Source organism: Medicago sativa, chromosome 6 (genome assembly GCF_051527215.1).
Source record: "Medicago sativa cultivar Bolivia chromosome 6, Bolivia_mono, whole genome shotgun sequence".
Taxonomy (NCBI): domain Eukaryota; kingdom Viridiplantae; phylum Streptophyta; class Magnoliopsida; order Fabales; family Fabaceae; genus Medicago; species Medicago sativa.
The window spans coordinates 97,909,209-97,931,419 of NC_140754.1; the positions used below are offsets into that span (position 1 = coordinate 97,909,209).

Below are 22,211 nucleotides of genomic sequence, written 5' to 3' on the forward strand. Positions count from 1 at the left end.
GGTGTTGAAGTTGGCGGTGGCACCGGAGCTGAAGGTGGTGGTGGCGAAAGGAGGACCGATATTGTAGTAGGTGGTGGTGGGGAAAGGAGAAGGTCCAAAAGAATTAGGGCCATGGTTGAAGTTGGTGGCGGTGGCAATGAGGCTGTAGATGGTGGTGGAGAAATGAGGATGGATGGTGTTGAAGTTGGCAGTGGCACCGGAGCTGAAGGTGGTGGAGGGGAAAGGAGGACCGATGGAGTTGTAGATGGTGGTGGCGAAAGGAGAAGGTCAAAAAGAATCAAGGCAATGGATGAAGTTGGTGGCGATGGCGGTTGCGGTGGTGGTGGCGATGGAGATGTACATGGTGGTTGTGGCGAGATATTAGAAAAGCTGAGGAGTGAACTCATTGAAACGAGTAAGAATATTGTTATAAATTCGTTAAAATCTATTATGCATTTGACACACGGACACGGACACAAACCATAAGTGTCGTGTCAGACACACCGGGACACCCCCAATCCGAGGAGTGACCGTGCTTCATAGCTCCATTTCAAGGCCATCACACTAATTGTATTTTCAATTCGTTTGTCAGAAAAAAATGTGGAGAAACAAGCTGGAGATATCAAGAAATTGGAAGAAACATTGAGCAGTTTACAAATAAGCATTGAACAATTTACATGAACAGAGAACGAAGTGAGTGCAGAAGTAATGTAAAAGGTAAGGTGACGGCCACACCTGATATAGGTAAAAGCCGCACAAAGCCTCCGCTAAATCCGTGATGTCCTCGTCGCAATGGCGGTTCCGGTAGAACTCTCCGATCGATTTAGTTTCAGTTATGTTTTTTGTACTTGTAAAATAAAGAAAGAAAAGAAAAAAAAAGTAACAAAGCACATATAAAAAGGTTGTACAAAAAACAAAATCTAGTCCAGAAAGAGAAAGGTGCAGATCAAGACGAACAAACTACCAATCTGGTTTCAACTGTGTTCACTGTTTAGCCATTATCTCTTTCCTATACAGGTAAACATTGTTTCTCTAACAACCCTCTTACTCATTGGGTTCTGTGTGTGCTTCGCTGTGTGTTTTTTAAGTCAATGTTTGGTTTTTCTGATTAAAATATGAAACAATAAAAAGTGTGAACGTGCTTTTGTCTTTAAGCAAAGACTGGTTTTGCGCCTAGGGAGCATGATTAGTACTCTCTTGAATTTTATTCATTAAAATGCACAAATATTGGCTGTTGAGAGAAAGGAGAAGGTGCTTCTTTTGAATATGAGCTGTTTTTCCATCTTTTGAGACATAAGCTTGTCTAAATTTCCCTTCTTTTTAATTCTCTCTCTTTTTCCCTTTCTTTCCTTTTTTTATTGTCGAATTTTCTGTGTAATTTTTGAAATGGTCTTTGCTTCTTAAGAAAGAGAGAGAGATGAAAAAGAATTTTCCTCAATCATTCATCATGTTTGGTTTTGCTTTTTTGATTTGATTCTTGTTTCCTAAGACTCTTAGGCTAAGAGGTTTTGGTTTGGTTTGAATCACGCAAAACAATGCTGTAATAATACTGTACTTTGTTTTTTGTTCTGTGAACTTTTTCTTTCAACCATCAGATAAAAGTAAAGTATCTGAGATTTTAGGACTACTTTACACTTTAAGCAAAGTAAGCTAGTTCCTATATATAAAAAACTTTGTGTGCTGTTAATTGAGTATTTTTTGGGACTTCCATAGATATGAAGAGTTCAGAGAAATAGGCAGAAAGAAAGAGATTTAGTGTTAGCTGGTGTTGTAATGGGTCTTATCTTGAAGATGAAGATGCAAAATCAGCACCACCCTTTGGCTTCAAAGTTCCAAGAACAAACGGGGAACAAAAGATACAAGTTCATTCAAGCACATAAAGCCCTGCTTCTCAAATTTTTGTTGCTTTGTATTCTTCTGATGGCTATAATTAGTTATTGCATCTACAGCAAAATGGATGTGGATACTAAAGTGAGAAGGAAAGAGGTTTTGGGTAGTCTTTGTGATCAAAGGGCTAGAATGTTGCAAGACTAATTCAGTGTTAGTGTCAACCATGTTCATGCTCTAGCCATCCTACAGAAACCCTTCTGCCATTGACCAGGTTTGTGCTTGAATGTTTTGATCATTCTGTGTTGGAAATGAAAAATACTCAATCTTTGTTGTGTTTTTGAAATTTTATGTATGCTTTGATGATTTCCCTTCAGGAAACTTTATGTATGCTTTAGGAAACTTTTGCAGAATATACGGCTAGGACCGCTTTCGAAAGGCCGCTACTGAGTGGAGTGGCCTATGCACAAAGAGTTAACTCGGAAAGAAAGCGGTTTGAGAAGCAGCATAGAGTGGTTTTAAAGACAATGGAAAGAGAGGCTTCACAGGTTAGGGATGAGTCTGCACCTGTCACATTTGCTCAGGAAACTGTCTCTTACCTTGAGTCTATTGATATGATGTCTTGAGGGTAAAGAACGACCCTTGTGAACCATTCCACTGCTTGTTTTTAATTGTGGAGGATTACTTTTATTACTACAATTTCTCATTTTTGCAATGCAGGATGACCGAGAGAACATAATGATAGCTAGAGCTACTGGTAAAGCATTTCTGGCTAGCCCTTTTAGGTTGTTGGGTTCTCATCATCTCGGTGTGGTTTTAACATTTCCTGTTTACAAATTTAAGCTCCCTCCCAACCCAACAACATAAGAGCTCATTAAAGCGACCACAGGGTATATCCTTATTTCACTACGTGTCAGCTTTTTGTTTTTAGAATCTTTTTTCTTATGTTTCATGAGTAATTAGAGGATGAAGGTCGTGTTTGGTATAAAAATCTTAGGTGCATTATTAGCATTTTATTAAGCAACAGTTAATCCGTCAATGCCACTATTAGTGTTATTGACACAGCTTCTATCATTGAGTTGAAGTAAACTGTTTCTGTTACAAGGCTTGTATTTGGTTATATTTTGTTGTAAGCATTTCAATAGAACATGTGATTAATTAACTTTTTAATTGGAGGTATGTTGGAGGATCCTTTGATATGGAGTCCCTTGTGGAAAATTTACTTGGTCAACTTGCTGGTCATAAAGCAATTTTGGTCAATGTATATGATGTCACGAACTCTACTGATCCCCTAATCATGTATGGCAACCAATACAAAGAAGGTGATGTTTCTCTTGTCCATGAATGTAACTTGTTTTTGGAGATCCACACAGGAAACATCAAATGACATGTAGGTAGGTTTTTCTGGCTACTGTCATTACATTTTCTGGAACTGACTTTCGGCATTTTTTTCAGCAGAAAGATGCTTATGATCAAACTTTCAGAATTGAACTCAACCCAACGTGGCTATGCTCAGACTGCTCAAGCGTGTGGGAAGGCTCTGATAGCATTAATAAATGAAGTGCTTGACCGAGCCAAAATTCATAACTGGCAGTGTTTGTTTCTGATTAAGATTAATGTTATGGGAGATTCAGACAAATTGTAACAAATCTAGTTGGCAACTCTGTTAAAGTAAGTGGAATTTTCAGATTTTATATGCCCTAAGTTATTTGCATTACTAATATGCATGTTATGTTGGAAATGTTTGAAATTCGAATCCTTCAAGTACACTTTTGCTGTTGTATAGCTAGATACTTGTTGATTCATTTCTGATTAACTTCAATATAATGCAGTTCAATAAGCGAGGACATATATTTGTTAAAGTTCATTTAGCTGAAAATAGAAAGCCCGCAACAAATGGAAAGCTTGAGACTTATCGAAATGGAGGATCCGAAGAAGTTGTGCATACATCTGGCGGTTGTAATCTCAAAACGCTAAGTGGATATGAAGCTGCTGATAAACGCTTATCAGCAACAACTGAAATAATTTTTACCACCTAATTGCTGATGAAGAGTTTTTCTGCGATGCTTCAACTAAAAAAGTGGCCTCGAATGATTTTTATGAACAAGTCACCTTGATGGGTCTGTGTCGAAGACACTGGAATTGGAATTCGTTTGTCAGCCCAAGATAGAATTTTCATGCCTTTTGTGAAGGCAGATAGCTCGACTTCTAGAAACTATGGTGGTACCGGCATTGGTTTGAGTATCAGTAAGTGCCTAGCTGAACTAATGGGCGGTCAAATAAACTTTATAAGCCGGCCGCAGGTTGGAAGTACCTTTTCATTTACCGCGGATTTTGGAATATTTACGAAGAATCCAATAACTGAGGTGAAGAAGGTTAACTATGAAGATCTACCATCCAGTTTTAGAGGGTTTAAAGCCGTTGTGGTTGATGGGAAACCTGTTAGAGCTGCTGTGACTAGATACCATTTGAAGAGACTTGGGATACAAGCTAAAGTCGCAAACGCCATCAATAAGGCTGTTTCTTTGTGTGGGAAAAATGGTGCTTCCAGCACAGGGTAAGTTTTTAATTTTCCATTTTGTAATTAATGACATTGCTATTTTTAGTGAATTAAAGTTAAGGACTATGTGTTCAATCATAATTCCATCTAAAGTCACACATGATCGGCTGTGACTTGTTGACAGTGTAAAACGTGTAAAACATTATACACTAACAATTTATCATAATTAAACTCTTTGAAGAATTGCATTTGTTCTTGTTGTGTGGTTCAATACTTGAGTTCATTAAATGAGTTAAAATATTTGGTTGTGGCAGGTTATTCCACCCTGATATTATTTTTGTTGAGAAAGATTCATGGGTTTGTGGAGAGGACGGGATCTTCAGTGTGCGGCAACTGGAAACAGAACGGACATATATTTAAGATGCCTCAAATGATCCTTCTTGCTACGAATATTAGTAATGACGAATTTGATAAAGCTAAATCCGCATGTTTTAGTGATACAGTGATGATGAAGCCACTGAGAACTAGTATGGTGGGAGCTTGCCTTCAGCAAGTTTTGGGAACAGGCAAGAAGAGACAGCCGGGAAAAGAGATGCCTGATGGTTCAACTTCAGTTTGAAGCCTTCTGTGCGGAATGAAAATTTTAGTGGTTGATGTCAATGGAAGTGACTGCTGGCGCCTTGAAAAACTTTGGAGCGGATGTGAAGTGTGCAGACAGCGGCAAAGCTGCTCTTGAAATGCTTCTATTCCCTCACAAGTTTGATGCTTGCTTCAAGGATATTCAAATGCAAGAAATGGACGGGTATGTTTGTTTGCATCGATTATTAATTTTTTTTTTTTTTTTGGTATTATTTGAAGATAACATGATAGTTCCTTTGCTGATTTAGAAAAAACTTGCATAAGTTGAATGCAAGTTACGCGATTAGAAAAAACTTGCATAAGTTGAATGCAAGTTACGCGATAGTTGCCTTGCTGATAAATTCAATGATATCCACGTAAGTTGAATGCACGTAACTTGCATGTTGGCTATACAAGTTATGTATGAACTAATTCACATTCAAATTATTTTGTTTGTATATAAACTCTATTTACACATGTTATGTGTGTTCTAATTCACATGAATAATGTTTTTACCCTCTATACATGTTATGTTTGTTCTAATTCACATGAATATTATTTTTACCCATATTGTTTTTTATAAATCATGTACTTACATTATTTTCAGGTTTGAAGCAACTCGTCGAATTCGGGAGATGGAGAGGACGGCGAATGAGGAGACGAATGGTGAATGTAGTGAAAGGAAAAGTGAATTCCGTTTACCTATATTGGCCATGACAGCAGATGTAATCCATGCTACATATGAAGAGTGTTTGAAATGTGGGATGGATGGTTATGTCTCAAAACCTTTTGAGGAAGGAATTGTTCAGGTAGTCATTTCTTTCTTAGTTGTTTTGTATGAGCATATATGGAGATATATGTGTATTAGTTAGTATTGAACTGGTGGATATTTAGCAGATTTGTAGTTGTGCCTTTGTCACTTTTCTCTTTATTTTTTTATTGTCGAATTTTCTGTGTAATTTTTGAAATGGTCTTTGCTTCTTGAGAGAGAGAGAGAGAGAGAGAGAGAGAGAGAGAGGAGGGAGGGAGGGAGGGAGATGAAAAAGAATTTTCCTCAATCATTCATCATGCTTGGTTTCGCTTTTTTGATTTGATTCTTGTTTCCTAAGACTCTTAGGCTAAGAGGTTTTGGTTTGGTTTGGTTTGAATCATGCAAGACAATGCTGTAATGATACTGTACTTGGTTTTTTGTTCTGTGAACTTTTTCTTTCAACCAGCAGATAAAAGTATCTGAGATTTTAGGACTACTTTACACTTTAAGCAAAGTAAGCTAGTTCCTATATATAAAAAAGTTAGAGCTAGAGCTACTGGGAAAGTTGTTCCGACTGGCCCTTTTAGGTTGTTGGGTTCTCATCATCTCGGTGTGGTTTTAACATTTCCTGTTTACAAATTTAAGCTCCCTCCCAACCCAACAACAGAAGAGCTTATTAAAGCGACTGCAGGGTATATCCTTATTTCACTACGTTTCAGCTTTTTGTTTTTAGAATTTTTTTTCTTATGTTTCATATGAGTAATTAGAGGATGAAGGTTGTGTTTAGTATAAAAATCTTGGGTGCACTATTGCATTATTAGCATTTTATTAAGCAACAGTTAATCCGTCAATGCCACTATTAGTGTTATCGACACAGCTTCTATCATTGAGTTGAAGAAAACTTTGTACTTGGTTTTATTTTGAAACAGTGTGATGTTTCTTTTTTATGTCTGGTTTTAGTGTTCTTTTATATTTGTAGACTTATTGTTTTATCTATCCCCTGCAGTTTGCATTGTCTTCTCATAGTGTTAACGCCATTTTAATAAATGATAGTGATGCATACAGTCCTTGATTTCTTGAAGGGTAACTGAATGTTGACATTTTTATTGGTGTCAGGGAAACATTGCTGAAGGTGCACTTTTAACCGACTTTTTGATGGCCAGAATGCGGAGTTTAGCACATACGGGGACTGGCTTCTACGGGTAATGTTGTGGGGCATGACGACTTGGATTTCATGGAGTTGATTGATCTAGACTCCGACACGTTCCGGCAGACCCAACCTGAAAGTTGGAGTCAAAATAAATAAATTTATCGGGCCTTTTGGCGTGATATTTTCAGAGAACTAAGCGCGAGACTGATATTTGGGCACTATTGCTGCTGTGCTCGTTGGCTCTTTTGGAGAAAGACTCGTTATTTTTCAACTTGGGTTACTTTATATATCTTTAGTGCCAAATAAATAACTGAAGTTTTTTAAGTAACGGATTATTGTGTGACTTGAGATTTGTGTTGCTTTTGCCTTTGATAATTGTCTGAGAAAATTGTGAATAAACACGCTCTTGGTGGTTCACGTTAACATTATCAAAATCAATGATTTATAATCAAATGTTTTTCACATTACTATTACTATTGGGTCTATTGATATGATGTCTTGACTCTTGAGAGCTAAGGAACGACACTTGTGAACCATTCCACTGCTTGTTTTTATTTGTGGAGGATCACTTTTATTACTACAATTTCTCATTTTTACAATGCAGAAGGACCGAGGAAAACATAATGATAAAAATTAAATTTTTAGGTCCTACATGCCATTTAGCTTGTGTATCTTTCTTCCAAAAAGACATATATATATATATATATATATATATATGGGTTATGATAGAAGACACCTTTTGTGAAGGTGTCTTTTATCAAGTTACTCTATGAGCATTTGTTAAAAGACACCAACTACTTTTTATGAAGGTGTCTTTTATCAAAGTTACAACCAGGGACGGACCCACGTTGGTGGGTGTGTGGGCCTAGGCCCTCACTTGACTTAGAATTTTTTTTTCTTTCCATGTACTAGGACATATCAAAGCATGGGGAATGATAAAATTTGTCTATAAAAACAATAAACTATTATTTTTAATACATCAAAAGTCTACATTTCTTGCTAATGTCTCTCGGTTATACAAATATTATCAAAAATCAATTGTGAAATTGTATGAGAGATGAATATTTAAATGATTGTTTGGTTACTTATATTAAAATAGATGCTTTTATATTAACAAAAAATCTTTTATAGTTCTTTCAAAAAAAACTCTTAATAGTTTTTATTTTTAATCAAGTAGTTTAATGACTAAATATTCACCCTTAAGGTGAATAAGTAAGGAATTCAGGGTTCAAACCCCGACCCTTGTATATCGCAATGTTCCTACCAATTGCACCCTAGATATTTTATAGTTTTACTGGCATTGAAAGTGAGAAAATCATTCAAAAATTATGACATGAAAACCCACATAGAACAATATGATGTACATTTCTTAAAAATACAAGTATACACTCATGCTTTAAAGACTAAAATATTATATGCGGCCCACACAGCGGAAAATTTCTGGGTCCGTCCCTGGTTACAACTAAAAAAGTGAAAATCACACCTTGAGGTGTGACTTGATAAAAGACACCACACTACTTTTTATGAAGGTGTCTTGTAACATAACCCTATATATATATATATATATATATATATATATATATATATATATATATATATATATATATGGCTTTTGCTTGAAGCCACTCATGAAGGTGTCTTTTAGCAACTCACACCTCAAGGTGAGATTATCCACTTTTTAGTTATAAACTTGCTAAAAGACACCTTCATAAAAGGTGTCTTCTAGCAAAATCATATATATATATATATATATATATATATATATATATATATATATATATATATATATATATATATATATGGGTTTTGTTACAAGCCACCCTTTGGTGGTGTCTTTTAACAAGTCACACCTTAAGGTGTGATTTTCACTTTTTAGTTATAACTTTGCTAAAAGACACCTTCATAAAAGTAAGTTGGTGTCTTTTCGCAAATGCTCATAGAGTAACTTGATAAAAGACACCTTCATAAAAGTTGTCTTCTATCATAACCCTATATTTATAGGGATTTGCTAGAACATCCCCATTAGTTTTTATGTGGGAGTGTTTTAGCAAGCTACACCTTAAGGTGCATTTAACTACTTTTTAGTTATAACTTGCTAAAACACACATTCTAAAAAATAAATGGGTGTATTCTAGCAAATGCCTATAGGAGTTGCTAACATACACCCACTTTTTTTTTTTTAAGAAGGTGTGTTTTAGTAACATTCACCTTAAGGTGCATTTAACAACTTTTTAGTTATATCTTTGCTAAAACACACCTTAATAAAAACTAGTGGGTGTATATATATATATATATATATATATATATATATATATATATATATATATATAACACATGATAAGCATTCTAATTCTAGTTATTTGCTAGGTTATTTCCACCAACATTCCAAGAACCTTTGCTTATCTCATATAAAAACTCAACTGTCTCATTCCGCCTCTCATTCATTGGTAAAAATTGTAGATAGTTTTAGTCGATGACTGATAGTTGATAAGCTAACCGAAGTGTTTGGTAAGATTATTGGTTCAACTAGCTGATAAATATAAAATGACAAAACGGAGTATTCTTAATTCATAATATATTTTATATCAATTAATATTTAAGTATTTGGAATTTCGTAATTTAAATTTAATATATCATTTAAACGGAGTTGTTGTTGGACGCATATCTACGATTGACATCATCTAGTAACAGCTGCAGTGATTATTTATTTCATAGTTAGAACTTTAGATTTAATTTATGAGGAATTTATATGCATAGTAAGTGTAAGTCATAATTGTCAAATTATTTGACTTTTAATCATGCGATTGATTATGACCAATGATGTAAAGACAATGTGAAACTTTTAACACTATATAACTTCAATTAGTTTTTACTTACAAACAGATAGTGCATGAAAATTTAAATTCAATACTTCTTAATGCGTCTCTATATATATAGACAAATAAAAAACAAGTCAATGTCATAGATGAGATATTTTTACTTTTGATACCTTAGATGCCATAATTGGTGAGATTGATGTAAAAACTGTATGTTGAGTAATATTAATATATGATACCAAGGCTATATTTTTGTTTTGAACATGTATTTTATTAAAAAATTGATCAAAAAGTTCCTTTTGTGAGAAAGTAGAAGAGTAATTGTTACTAACAAACCATATGTCGCTAAGTAAAGTATGGACCCAAATAAAAAAAGATTAGTTTTAAAAATTATTATATGTTTTGAGAGATAAAGGATATTTCAAATCTTTGTACTTTATGGTTAATTAATCTTTGATTGATAAACCCGTTTGGGGTTGGCCTAGTGGTTGGCTTGGGATCTTGGAGTTTGCGCTTCCAGAGGTCTCAGGTTCGATTCCCTCTGGTGCCAATTTCGGTGGGCTAAGTCCATACAGAGCTTGCTCTGGCTTTAAACGGGGCCCCCGCAAGTGGGCGGTGGGATTGGTCCCCTCGGATTAGTCGATTATTGGATCGGATACCGAGTTTTAAAAAAAAAAAATCTTTGATTGATAGCAAAAAAAAATCTTTGATTGATAGCAATATGACAATAAGTTTTTTTTTGAGAGGAATGACAATAAGTTTGTCAACATATTATGTGATTAATCCGTAATACAGTTTGTACAAAAGTAAGTATTGTATGTTCTTATCTTAATGGGGCCAAAGTGAGATCTTTAAATTAATTTATTCAAAAAAAAATTAGATATTTAAATTAATAGTTAAAGGAGTTGTTTGTTTAAAGAAAAAAATAATTTCTCTCATACTCGATAATGTTTTTTTATTCATGCCTACAATATTGTTTGCCTAAAAAAATTACAATATTGTTACCGTTTACATATATTTATTGATCAAATTAAAAGGAGTTATATTTGTATTGTTTTTTTTGAAGGAAAATATATTTGTATTGTTTTTAGTTAAATAGCAAAATATTAGTTTTGTATATTTTTCTTAAGGATTGTTTTCTAGAGCAAATTTAGTTGAAGCAAGTCATGCTAAGCCATTAATTTTTGCAATTTAGTGCGCGTTATGATTTTTCTGCCACATAAAATGTTCTTTTTTATTCATTGAGAATTTCTTGCCACGTAAGGTTTCAAAAAAGGTAGGAAGCGATCGTACGTATAATTTCCTTCGCTGATAATCTTCTCTCACAAAATGCACAATTTTTTTTCCAAACAAGCAATGATTTTTTTAACAAGCCAAAATGAATTATATTAACAAAATCACTGTAATCCCTTCAGCATAAGGTGTGACAAAAAGACTACTAAAAATTCAAGTTGCCCAGAGTGTAACAAGAGAACAGTGATAGCCAATACCCAAACACATTAGGGGATTTGACCACCACATTTGCTATCTGTTTGCGTCTAAGATGTTTCCAACGGTGAGAGAGAGAGGGAAAAAGGAGGCGGCGATGAATGTGAGATGATGACGCAATGGTGATTGTGAGGCGACAGTGGCTGGAATGAGACAGATCAAGTGGGACGTCGACGAAAATGGTGGAGGAAATCTTCTCTCCGGCAAAGGTGGATGAAACGGAACAGGGGTGGAAGAGAAAGAGACACGACTGTAGAAGAGAGAGAGAGAGAGAGAGAGAGAGAGAGAGAGAGAGAGAGAGAGAGAGAGAGAGAGAGAGAGAGAGAGAGAACATTCCATTCATTTCTTTTTTCTTTTTCTTTTTGGAATGACATGTATTAGGTAGAATTTTTTATTGTTACATTTGCCAAGTATGAGTGGTAGGAGAGTGGTACGTCCACCTAAGGTGATTCACATATCAACACTCTTAATTAGCTACACCATTGATTTGTAGCTCAACCATAGAGGCCACATAACTCGTGAAGCTTAGGTGACCGTCACATAGAGCTACATGGTCATGGTCTCATGGACACACCACAGACATACACATACACCCTCGATAAGGCAATTTCAGATATGGTTGTTGGTGTGTAGTGTACTTGTTCTTGTTCATGTGTATACATTTGCTATAAGACTAACCATGTAATGCCCCATTTTCCGTAACGATAGAAAATGGTGTTACGTCTTAATACTTGAGTGTCTAAAGCGAATTAAGTTCATAAATCTTACTTTTACTAGTAAATTAATTTGGTTACTAAAAATTTAATTTAAATAAATATCTTTCTTGCATTTTTTTTTTTAATAAAAGTCTTAGCTCTTGATCGTAAAACATAAAAATAAATAAAACACAAGGATATAAAATATGCATCAATATATTCTACACGACGTTAATTATCTTGCCCTTAAGCTTACATACTCAGGCTTGTGAGGGTAGTTAAATATTTTACAAACATCTGCAAGTTAAAGTACATCATACTTAAGTCAAACTAATTAAACATAAGGAGAGATCACACGAGAATAGAGTCATTTAGTCTACTAAGTACTTGAAATAACTCCACAGCTCTAACCCACTAAAGTCAATATTTACATATTTGACAAAGCTACTAATGACCATCTGGGAGATTCCCGTTCGCGACCAACATTAATTCTAAAGGCATAACCATTTCCAAAGTGACATGGTGTATAGAAGAAGAGATAACTAGTCCTTCAATTCCTATGGTTGTCCTACTTATTCCTGTGCATATCAGTGTTTGGGACGCCATATCCAATTCCCAAACTGCATCTCCTATTTCCTCCAAACACTCAATCCTTCGGGTCCTCGAGTGACTCAATGACTCCCCCGACATTATCTGCAAATTGTAAGGGTGAAATACTCGCACACAAGGTTAACTAAATGCTAATAATATTACATGATGATACATAATATTTTATAGTTACATGTAATGTTTTTCAAATAAAGAAATATATACAACAATTATACATGTAATTTCTTTCACCATTAAATCCTGCAAAAATCAAATAACTGACCACGTAGAAATTAATAAATCACAAGAAAATATAAATCAATTATGAACACAAAAATTCATGGCAACAACACACATCAAAGTTAGTCAAAACAAAGATCACTTAACACTTTATCATAATCAATACAAGGGTTATAGTTTTGACTTGTTAGTAGCATCTTGGTTAAACCTACTCCATGGAGACCTCTATTATGAGTGTAAGGCCGTCTCAACTGCCATAACATGATTGTTTGCAATGAGTAGTTATATAATCTCTACTCCAACCATTCTGGCCCGATCGCTGCACCTTATTATAGATAGTCCTGCACAGTCAGGTATCACTGCGTCGGGTATTATGATTTCCTCCAGTCAGAGAAGCTATCACTAACTATTGGTAGGAGTTCAAAACGCCTGTGACCCCCAGAAGGTCTGTAGTCGACCCAACCGAACCTATCCTCAGTCTTATATACGTTATCGTATTATAAGAAACAACCTGTATTACTCTTTACAAAAATTATTATTTTTGTAAATCTTCAACACAACTATTTTCATCAACAACCAACTTAACAATTTAATTGTCAAAAGTCATAAATATACCTTTAAGAGAAATTTCTTCAAATAAAAATTAATAATAATAACTGTGAGTTAGTTATAAGAAAAATAAATTAAGAAAAACATATTATATATACATACAACACCACGTTTAACTGATTACTTATCATATATATATGTATGCATAATATTTAGAATGTTTTCTAAAATTTCTTCTTTCTACTTACTGTCCAATTTAATAGATAATATAAATAATCAAATTTGCTCATTAATAATATATATTTAAAACAGATTAATACTACAATTACATACACAAATTTTCTTAATCTCATGTGATAATATACATATATATCTTGGGCGTTCTCTAAAGTATATCCCCTTACCTTTTAGCTTTTCAAATCTTGAGTAATCACCTTCTTCAACGCCTAATTACTCATCAAAATAACTATCTCTTAACTAGCTATCATTGTAATAAACACTAATTATTAAATGCTAAATATTTAAGAATTATAGAGTTAACTATATATTTGGAACGTAACAGCATGGACATTGAAAAAATTCTAAAGACAATTTTTCCAATAGCTAAAATGAACTAGTTAATACAAGTGGTGATATCAGTTTATTCTTTCTTATTCTAAAAGAATAACTTTAGAAATTTTAACATGATGAATTTTCTACTAGTTTTAACCAAAACTTCCATAAATAATTATGAGTTAATAAAACTTTTAAAAATAACTTCTAATAGCTACTACTATGTTAACAAATATTCTAAACAGTTTAAATTTATTTCTAACTTAGATTTATTAATCTTGTTTTACAAACACATGAGTACCTCCTAGTTAAAAGAAAAATTAAATATATAAGTCAGATCTGTAGCTCCAATTTATTACTAGAAATATAGGCATCTTAACTTGACTAAATTAGTGAATCAAGTGATAATACTCTACTGTGTTGTTGTAGCTATAAGGAAATATCTTATTTTATTTCATTTCATTTATAGCCATGCAGAAAATAACTACTCTTCTATATATATTAACATGCACTGTATGTTTTCATTTTAATAGAAATTAGTATGTCAAACATGATCACTAATCTTTTGGAGTTCCAAAACATCATTTTATAGATGGGTTTTTCACGCTAAAAAATAAAACTGGTTTATGTAGAGATTACTCATGTAAGGTACATATTGGTATTCAACAGTGTATATGTGCCTATGAAATCATTTTTCAGGAATAAATAAAGGACTTAAGTTGGTGAAAGTTCTTGTTTTAGATCTAATAAAAGCAAACCAAACTAACATAAGTTATTGAATGTGATATTGAATAGGACTTGTAGTCTTCTAAGTAGTCAAAGGTTTGACAAGGAATAAACTAGTAAAAACAAAAACAAAGAATAGAAAGAGAAGGAAAGAGAGTATAAACCTTGAGGTCTCTGATAATGATAGATAATGATAGTTGTGTGTGAGTGAACTAAGTGTGTGTTTGGTTCAGCTTTGAATATAATTGATTCTGACAGAATTGATTCTGATAGAATTGATTCTGACAGAATTGATTCTGAGAGAATTGATTTATGTTTGGATACAATTATGTAGAATTGATTAAACAAACTGATTTGTGTTTGGATACAATTATGTAGAATTGCTTTTGAATGTATAATTACTAAAATAGACATAGCTAAAGGAGAATTGATAAAGAAGGAGAATTGATAAAGGGCAATAAAAGAAAATAATAGGTTGTAATAATAAAATATAATATTTATTGTTTATAATTGATTCTAGAAAAGCTAGAAGCTAGGATTTGTAGCTTCATGGAGAATTGCTTTTGAAGGATAAAAGCAATTCTGAAAAGTCAAACCAAACACGTTGTTTTTGGTTAGAATTGCTTTTGGCACTGTAGAGAATTGCTTTTGGCTGGGCAGAAGCTGAACCAAACAGGCCCTAAGAGTGTCCTAGCCTATTTATAGAAGAAGTGAAAAGGCTTTGAATGGGCAACATAAAAGCCACGTTTAGAGTTTCTGAAAGAAGTAAGGCAGTAAGCCACGTTGATGTGTTTAATGTAGTTCTTATCTAATTACTGCTGTACAATTCTTATCCTAGTATTAATTTATATTTTCTTTAATCAATGTTTTTAATCATATAATCATATTATATATATTTTTCTGGTTTCAAAAATATATTTATTTATTTATTTCGGTAATAAAATTTATACAGTCGAGAAAATCGCTGTCTGAAATCCGGTAGAATTTTAAGCTGAAATTTTTATCATAGCTTGTTATGATATTATAGTACTAATATATAACATTATTTTTCCTAAATTCACTCTCTAGAAAAGAATTTAATTATCAGTTAATTCAGAGTAAAATACCGCAAAAACACACTAAATAATGCATAAAAAAATAGGGTGTCACAAACCACATGTCCCTCAAGGTTTGTTCATATCAAAATCTTTTTTAAAAAGTATAAAATAATCAATTATCCACAATTTTTCATACATATTATCTTTTAAAATTGGAGGGTCGGATAACTAAATTGTTTTGAATTAACTAAAAAATAAATTGATGGAAATATTAATCTAATAAATTAACTATTAATATTTACATATATTCTAAAATTTATTATCTAAATATCTATATGCATGTTTGATTGTTTAGTTTCTGAGTTCAACGACGGACTATGAATAGATTTTTAGTTGGGCTAAACAAATAGCGACGAAAAATGCAATCAATTTTGATATTTCATATTTTAGCGACCGAAATTTCGACCAATATTACAATCCTTAAATAATTTTTCAATCATTTTTTCGGTCGTTAAACAAATTATTGGCCAATAGTTTGGTCACAAATTTTTTAATATAATCAATATTTTTGTAATATATTGGCCAATAGTTTGGTCACAAATTTTTTAATATAATCAATATTTTTGTAATATTCTGGTGTAACTATAATCAAATCATGCCTTAATGTACGTCTATATGCTCTGAGTATCATTCATTTAATATAAATTTATTATTAATATTTTTAGGAGAAGTAGTTTATTATTATCATCATACAAGTTAGTATTTCTCTTATAATGTTAAATTTAAGTTCAAATAAAATATCAAACTATTTTTGTCGATTGTGATTATTTTTTCATACATATTCAATGTTAATATATTTTGAAAAATAATATTTTAGTGACGCAATTTTGATAAATACAAATTTCTATCAAAAAATAATATAACAAAAATATTGACAAAATACTCCTAGCATTTATAACTTATAAAAATAGTGACACACATTTATAACTTATAAAAAAAAATAAGCCCATTTAATCTCGGGTACGGCTCTTATCCTAGCATTTTTTCGCTCGTTCCCAACAAAATAGCCTAGCGTGAGTTAACCCACACACGTGTATTCTCAACTCACACCGGAGTATTTTGTGTTGGGAATAAGCAAAAAATGGTGTAAGAAGAGCAATTCTCTTTAATCTCCTTTCAGACACATAAGCCCGTTTAATCTCCTTTCAGACTCTTTCTCCATTGCGATTTTTCAGACACAACAAAGCTCCATTGCGATTTTTCCGCTCTTCCGATCTGATGCTCGAAAATGGCAATTGAAGCTCGTTGAGGTTCCGATCTTTAGCTCTCTTCTCTGCAACGTAGCCGTTTTCACTTCGCAAATTTCATTGGAAGCTCCGATTGAAGCTCGTTTTTTCTCTCTTCTCTGCAACGTAGTCGTTTTCTCTCTCACAAGGTATTTCGATTGCTTCGAAAACTCTTGATTAGGGTTTATACTCTCAAACCCTAAGGATTCTATATTCAATTGTCATAACTTTTGCTAAATTTGTTTGATTAATTCCAAATTCTGTTTTTGTATCATGCATTCATTAGATTTACTAGTTATGTTGATATCACATTTCAAATTATCTGATATTTGCTATCTCAGGTCCTGTTTGGATTGTTTCAGTTTACTTATTTGAACTTATTTAGTGGAATAAGTTTTGTAGTGGAATAATTGACTTATTTGACTTATCTCAGGGCCTGTTTTGTTTTGATTGGTGTTGTAATTTAACTTTAACGTTATCAAAACCCATTTTAGTAGTGAGCACAAAATGATTAAGTTTATTTTTTATACTCAACGTGTTCATATCAAATCTAATGTCCTTATTGGTTGTTTTGGATGAATGGAAGCTATTCGAGAAGAAGAGGGATTTGACCAGATTCGACAAGTGGCCTAAGACTGTTCAGATTCAGAGGAAGAAGAGGATTTTGAAGCAGAGGTTGAAGGTCAGAAAATGTTTGTTCTGATTTTACCTTGAGCTGTCTAGAAATTTGGATGTGGTTGCATGTAGAGACTTTTGAAAACATATTTTAACCTATCCGTGTATCAGTCTATATGGTTTGTAGGTGTTATTTATGCTGATGCTATTTTTCTAAACTTCTTATTTATATATTGCAATGAGAATTTAATTGATAATCTAGTTTAGCATTTCAACATTTAGCATGTACTGGTGCTGTCATCAGCAGCTGTCAGTTGCATTATGTTACAACTTGCTGTCATCACCTCAATGATTAAACCATGTTAATTGTGTAAAAACTTGCCCTGCAGACTGATTAAACCATACATATCAATTGCTAAATATGGATTGATTTCAATAAATTCCAAGTGTTTTCTTTAGAAGTATTTTATGAAAATGTGTTTTCTGATCTAGTTAACATACCATACCTTATTTCCTTTGGTAGTTTTTTGGTTTAAAAGTTTAACATTTCGTATATCATGAGTCAAACTACGCTATCGAAAATATCATTCCTTTTAAGCTGATAAAGTTGCAGGTATTCATGATGCTGATTTCTTTCATTATGAATGTATTGTTTTTAAATTGAGATTGTTCATGAATGTTGTGAATTGTCAAACTATTTTCTTGTTTAAATTTGTACTACTTTGCTTTGGTCCAATGATTCACTTAGTGATAATCAATAACACCATGTCAATAATATCATGCTTCTCTCATCTTATAGCTATTACTTGATATAAGCTCCAATATTGCCTCAATTAAATCAGGAAATTGATTCTTTCCATTGAAATTCTCTGAATTTTTCTCAATTGTTGCATCTCTACCAGAAACTCAATTTCCTTTTATCTAGCATTTCAACATTTAGCATGTACTGGTGCTGTCATCAGCAGCTGTCAGTTGCATTATGTTACAGCTTGCTGTCATCACCTCAATGATTAAACCATGTTAATTGTGTTAAAACTTGCCTTGCAGACTGATCAAACCATGTTAATTGTGTTATTGACTATGTTTTTGGATAATTTGTTTTCATGAGCTATCTTGATGGATGTAGGGAAAGGCATACAGTGAATGTTCAATTATTTTATTTCCTTGTTGAATGATTGCATTTGTTGTTATTTATCTATCTACATTCATGTTTAATCCATTATTAAGTTTGTCCTTTTGGAATTATGAAGTTACATTGTACTTTCTCATACACATGTATAGTCTAGATATATAGCAGTAGCACACAAGAAAGTGCCAAAAATGTGTCACACTTAGAATAGTTCTTCTATTCTAGTCTAGATAGCAAAAGACAAAAATTTAATGGACCACACACTATGGCATGATAGAGTTGGTGTGTGAATGTAGGAATATAAAACAAAAGTGTGTCACGATATAGTTGTTTTTGTGAATCTAAGGTTTATGAGCTTAAATATTACTTTCATAAATTAATAATGAAGAATATTGTTCTTATAGAAGGTGAGGAAACTTGTGACATATTTACATTTCCTTTATTAATTGAATTTGTAGCTTCCCACGCGTGATTCCCTCTATAAACTTCTATTTTTTAGATATTCTTAGAGTAACTATCACTTAACACTACCTTTTCTGCTATCTGCTATCTGCTAAGTTATTCTCTTCAATATTGAGTATAACTATCATTGATGATTATTTTTCATTGCTTTTTTTGTAACTGAAGGTTCAAGTTCACCATATTGAAGCATCAACAAGTTGCAAAGTGAATATCCTTTCTTCTTCGCTGAGACCATGCCTAATAGATATCCAAGCATTCAATATCCGATTGGAAAACCCAGGAGATCGAATAGGATTAGAGCTCGATGCGATGGCGAAAGGATGAAGGATGGTGTTGAAGTTAGCGGTGGCAGTGGCACCGGTGTTGAAGGTGGTGGTGGCAAAAGGAGGACCGATGGTGTAGTAGGTGGTGGTGGGGAAAGGAGAAGGTCCAAAAGAACTAGGGCCATGGTTGAAGTTGGTGGTGGTGGCAACGAGGCTGCAGATGGTGGTGGAAAAATGAGGATGGATGGTGTTGAAGTTGGCGGTGGCGGTGGCACCGGAGCTAAAGGTGGTGGTGGCGAAAGGAAGACCGATGGTGTAGTAGGTGGTGGTGGGGAAAGGAGAAGGTCCAAAAGAATTAGGTCCATGGTTGAAGTTGGCGGCGGTGGCAATGAGGCTGTAGATGGTGGTGGACAAATGAGGATGGATGGTGTTGAAGTTGGCGGTGGAGATGTACATGGTGGTTGTGCTGAGATATTAGAAAAGCTGAGGAGTGAACTCATTGAAACGAGTAAGAATATTGTTATAAATTCGTTAAAATCTATTATGCATTTGAGACACGGACACAGACACAAACCATAGGTGTCGTGTCGGTGTCGGACACACCGGGACACCCCCAGTCCGAGGAGTGTCCGTGCTTCATAGCTCCATTTCAATGCCATCACACTAATTGTATTTTCAATTTGTTTGTCAGAACATAATGTGGAGAAACAAGCTGGAGACATCAAGAAATTGGAAGAAACATTGAGCAGTTTACAAATGAAGCATATTCAAACTGTGGAGAAACAAGGTGAACACATCAAGAAATTGGAAGAAGCGTTGAACAATTTACATGAACAGAGAAGGAAACTCTTCAATGAAGTTCAAGAGGCCAAAGGGAACATTAGGGTTTTTTGCCGCTGTCGACCATTGAGTAGTGATGAAATGTCGGCTGGGTGTAAAACTGTTGTGGATTTCGATGCAGCAAAGGAGGGATGTCTTAGAATTTTGCACAACTCCAAAATTTTTAGATTTAACAGGGTTTATACACCAAAAGATGATCAAGGTATGCATAGAGTGTAATACAAGAACTAATAGTCATTGTTGTCATGTTAGTTCATATTATTGTTTTGATTATTATTATTATTATTATCATTATCATGAATTATCATCTTTATTATTATTATTATTTACACAGTTGGAAGTTTTATAAAAAAAGTGTTTGCTTTGTTTAACAGTGGATGTTTTTGCTGATGCATCACCAATGGTTATCTCTGTTCTTGATGGCTACAATGTTTGCATCTTTGCTTATGGGCAAACAGGGTCTGGAAAAACATATACAATGGAAGGAACAAAGAATAACCGAGGGGTTAATTACAGGACTCTAGAGTATTTGTTTAGAATTAGTAACGAGAGGAGGGAAACATTTTCATACGACATATCTGTTAGCGTTGTTGAGGTCTATAACGAACAGATAAGAGATTTGCTGGCTACAGGACCAACATCAAAAAGGTAATCTTTGTTGAGTTTGTCATTATATTCCACACCTGAATGTGAACTACTGAAATGAGTTACTGAAATTTTTTGTTAGGTTGGAGATAAAACAAAATTTTGAAGGACATCATCATGTCCCTGGTGTTGTAGAAGCCAAGGTTGATGACCTGAGTGACATGTTGAAGGTACTGCAGACTGGAAGCAATGCTAGAGCAGTTGGAAGTAATAACATCAATGAGGAGAGCAGTAGATCTCATGGGTACCAAGCTCATGCATTTTCCCTATTTTTTTTACAATTTCTAGTCTTAGGAAATCTACATAAGTGCCATTTTTTCTTTTTCTATACTTACCAATAATCACTTGTTTCTTGTTCAGCGTGCTATGTATAACAGTAAAGACTAAGAATTTGATGAATGGCGAGTGTACCACGAGCAAACTTTGGCTTGTGGATTTGGCAGGTAGTGAGAGACTTGCAAAGACTGATCTGGAAGGTGAGCGGCGTAAGGAGGCACAAAATATCAATCGTTCTCTTTCTGCTCTTGGAGATGTGATTTCTGCTTTAGGTTCTAAGAAAACTCATATTCCGTATAGGTATACCCATTACTCTCTTTACTGTTACCCATCTTGATATGTAAATCAGAAGTTTGAACAATGGTTTTTTTTTTTTTTGTGTGGATATAAATCAGAAGGTTGAACAATGGTTTTTTTTTTTTTTTTTTTTTTTGTGTGTGGATATTTCAGGAATTCTAAATTGACACATTTACTCCAAGACTCACTAGGTATGTCTACCTATTGCAGCTTTCTCTGTTGTTCATTTTTAGGATTATATTGGTAAGTCCATCATATTTTTCTGCATCATACTGCAGGAGGACACTCCTCAAAAACTGCACTATTTTTGCATGTGAGTCCATCAGACCAGGACGTCAGTGAGACTCTGAGTTCACTTAATTTTGCAACGAGAGTGAAGCGCATTGAGTTAGGTCCTGTTAAGAAGCAAATTGATACAGTTGACCTTCAAAAATCGAAGGTAATGGTAGGTTGCTGATTTACTATAACGAATTAAATTTATTTCCCATGCCTTATAAACAATTTATGATGTATTCTTTCTTTGGTATAGCTTGACAAAGAACGAAGTGAGTGCAGAAGTAATGTAAAAGGTAAGGTGACGGCCACACCTGATATAGGTAAAAGCCGCACAAAGCCTCCGTTAAATCCGCCGATGTCCTCGTCGCAATGGCGGTTCCGGTAGAACTCTCCGATCGATTTAGTTTCAGTTATGTTTTTTGTACTTGTAAAATAAAGAAAGAAAGGAAAAAAAAAAGTAACAAAGCACATATAAAAAGGTTGTATAAAAAACAAAATCTAGTCCAGAAAGAGAGAGGTGCAGATCAAGACGAACCAACTACCAATCTGGTTTCAACCGGGTCCACTGTTTAGCCATTATCTCTTTCCTATACAGGTAAACATTGT

General features: G+C 33.8%; 1 protein-coding gene and 1 pseudogene across 3 annotated transcripts; both read left to right on the forward strand.

Annotated features, from left to right (window-relative positions):
• Positions 1-856: 856 nt before the first annotated feature.
• Positions 857-7,298, forward strand: LOC146918761 (histidine kinase CRE1-like; annotated as a pseudogene). The gene is made up of 10 exons (XR_015016707.1): positions 857-996; positions 1,693-2,080; positions 2,205-2,429; positions 2,527-2,591; positions 2,983-3,159; positions 3,265-3,477; positions 3,639-4,363; positions 4,621-5,108; positions 5,532-5,733; positions 6,792-7,298. The product of XR_015016707.1 is annotated as a histidine kinase CRE1-like (transcript).
• Positions 7,299-16,712: 9,414 nt separating this feature from the next.
• LOC146918762 (kinesin-like protein KIN-14R) lies at positions 16,713-22,062 on the forward strand. 2 transcript variants are annotated; one of them, XM_085720373.1, is made up of 10 exons: positions 16,713-16,951; positions 17,389-17,484; positions 19,174-19,779; positions 19,963-20,313; positions 20,486-20,759; positions 20,839-21,000; positions 21,117-21,332; positions 21,483-21,520; positions 21,608-21,774; positions 21,859-22,062. In XM_085720373.1, exons 3-10 carry the CDS (start codon positions 19,242-19,244, stop codon positions 21,988-21,990), a joined length of 1,878 nt encoding a protein of 625 aa, XP_085576499.1. In that variant the 5' UTR covers positions 16,713-16,951; positions 17,389-17,484; positions 19,174-19,241; the 3' UTR covers positions 21,991-22,062. The 2 variants fall into 2 exon arrangements, with proteins under 2 accessions (XP_085576499.1, XP_085576500.1); XM_085720374.1 differs by having other exon boundaries at positions 21,608-21,768.
• The last annotated feature ends 149 nt before the right edge of the window (positions 22,063-22,211 follow it).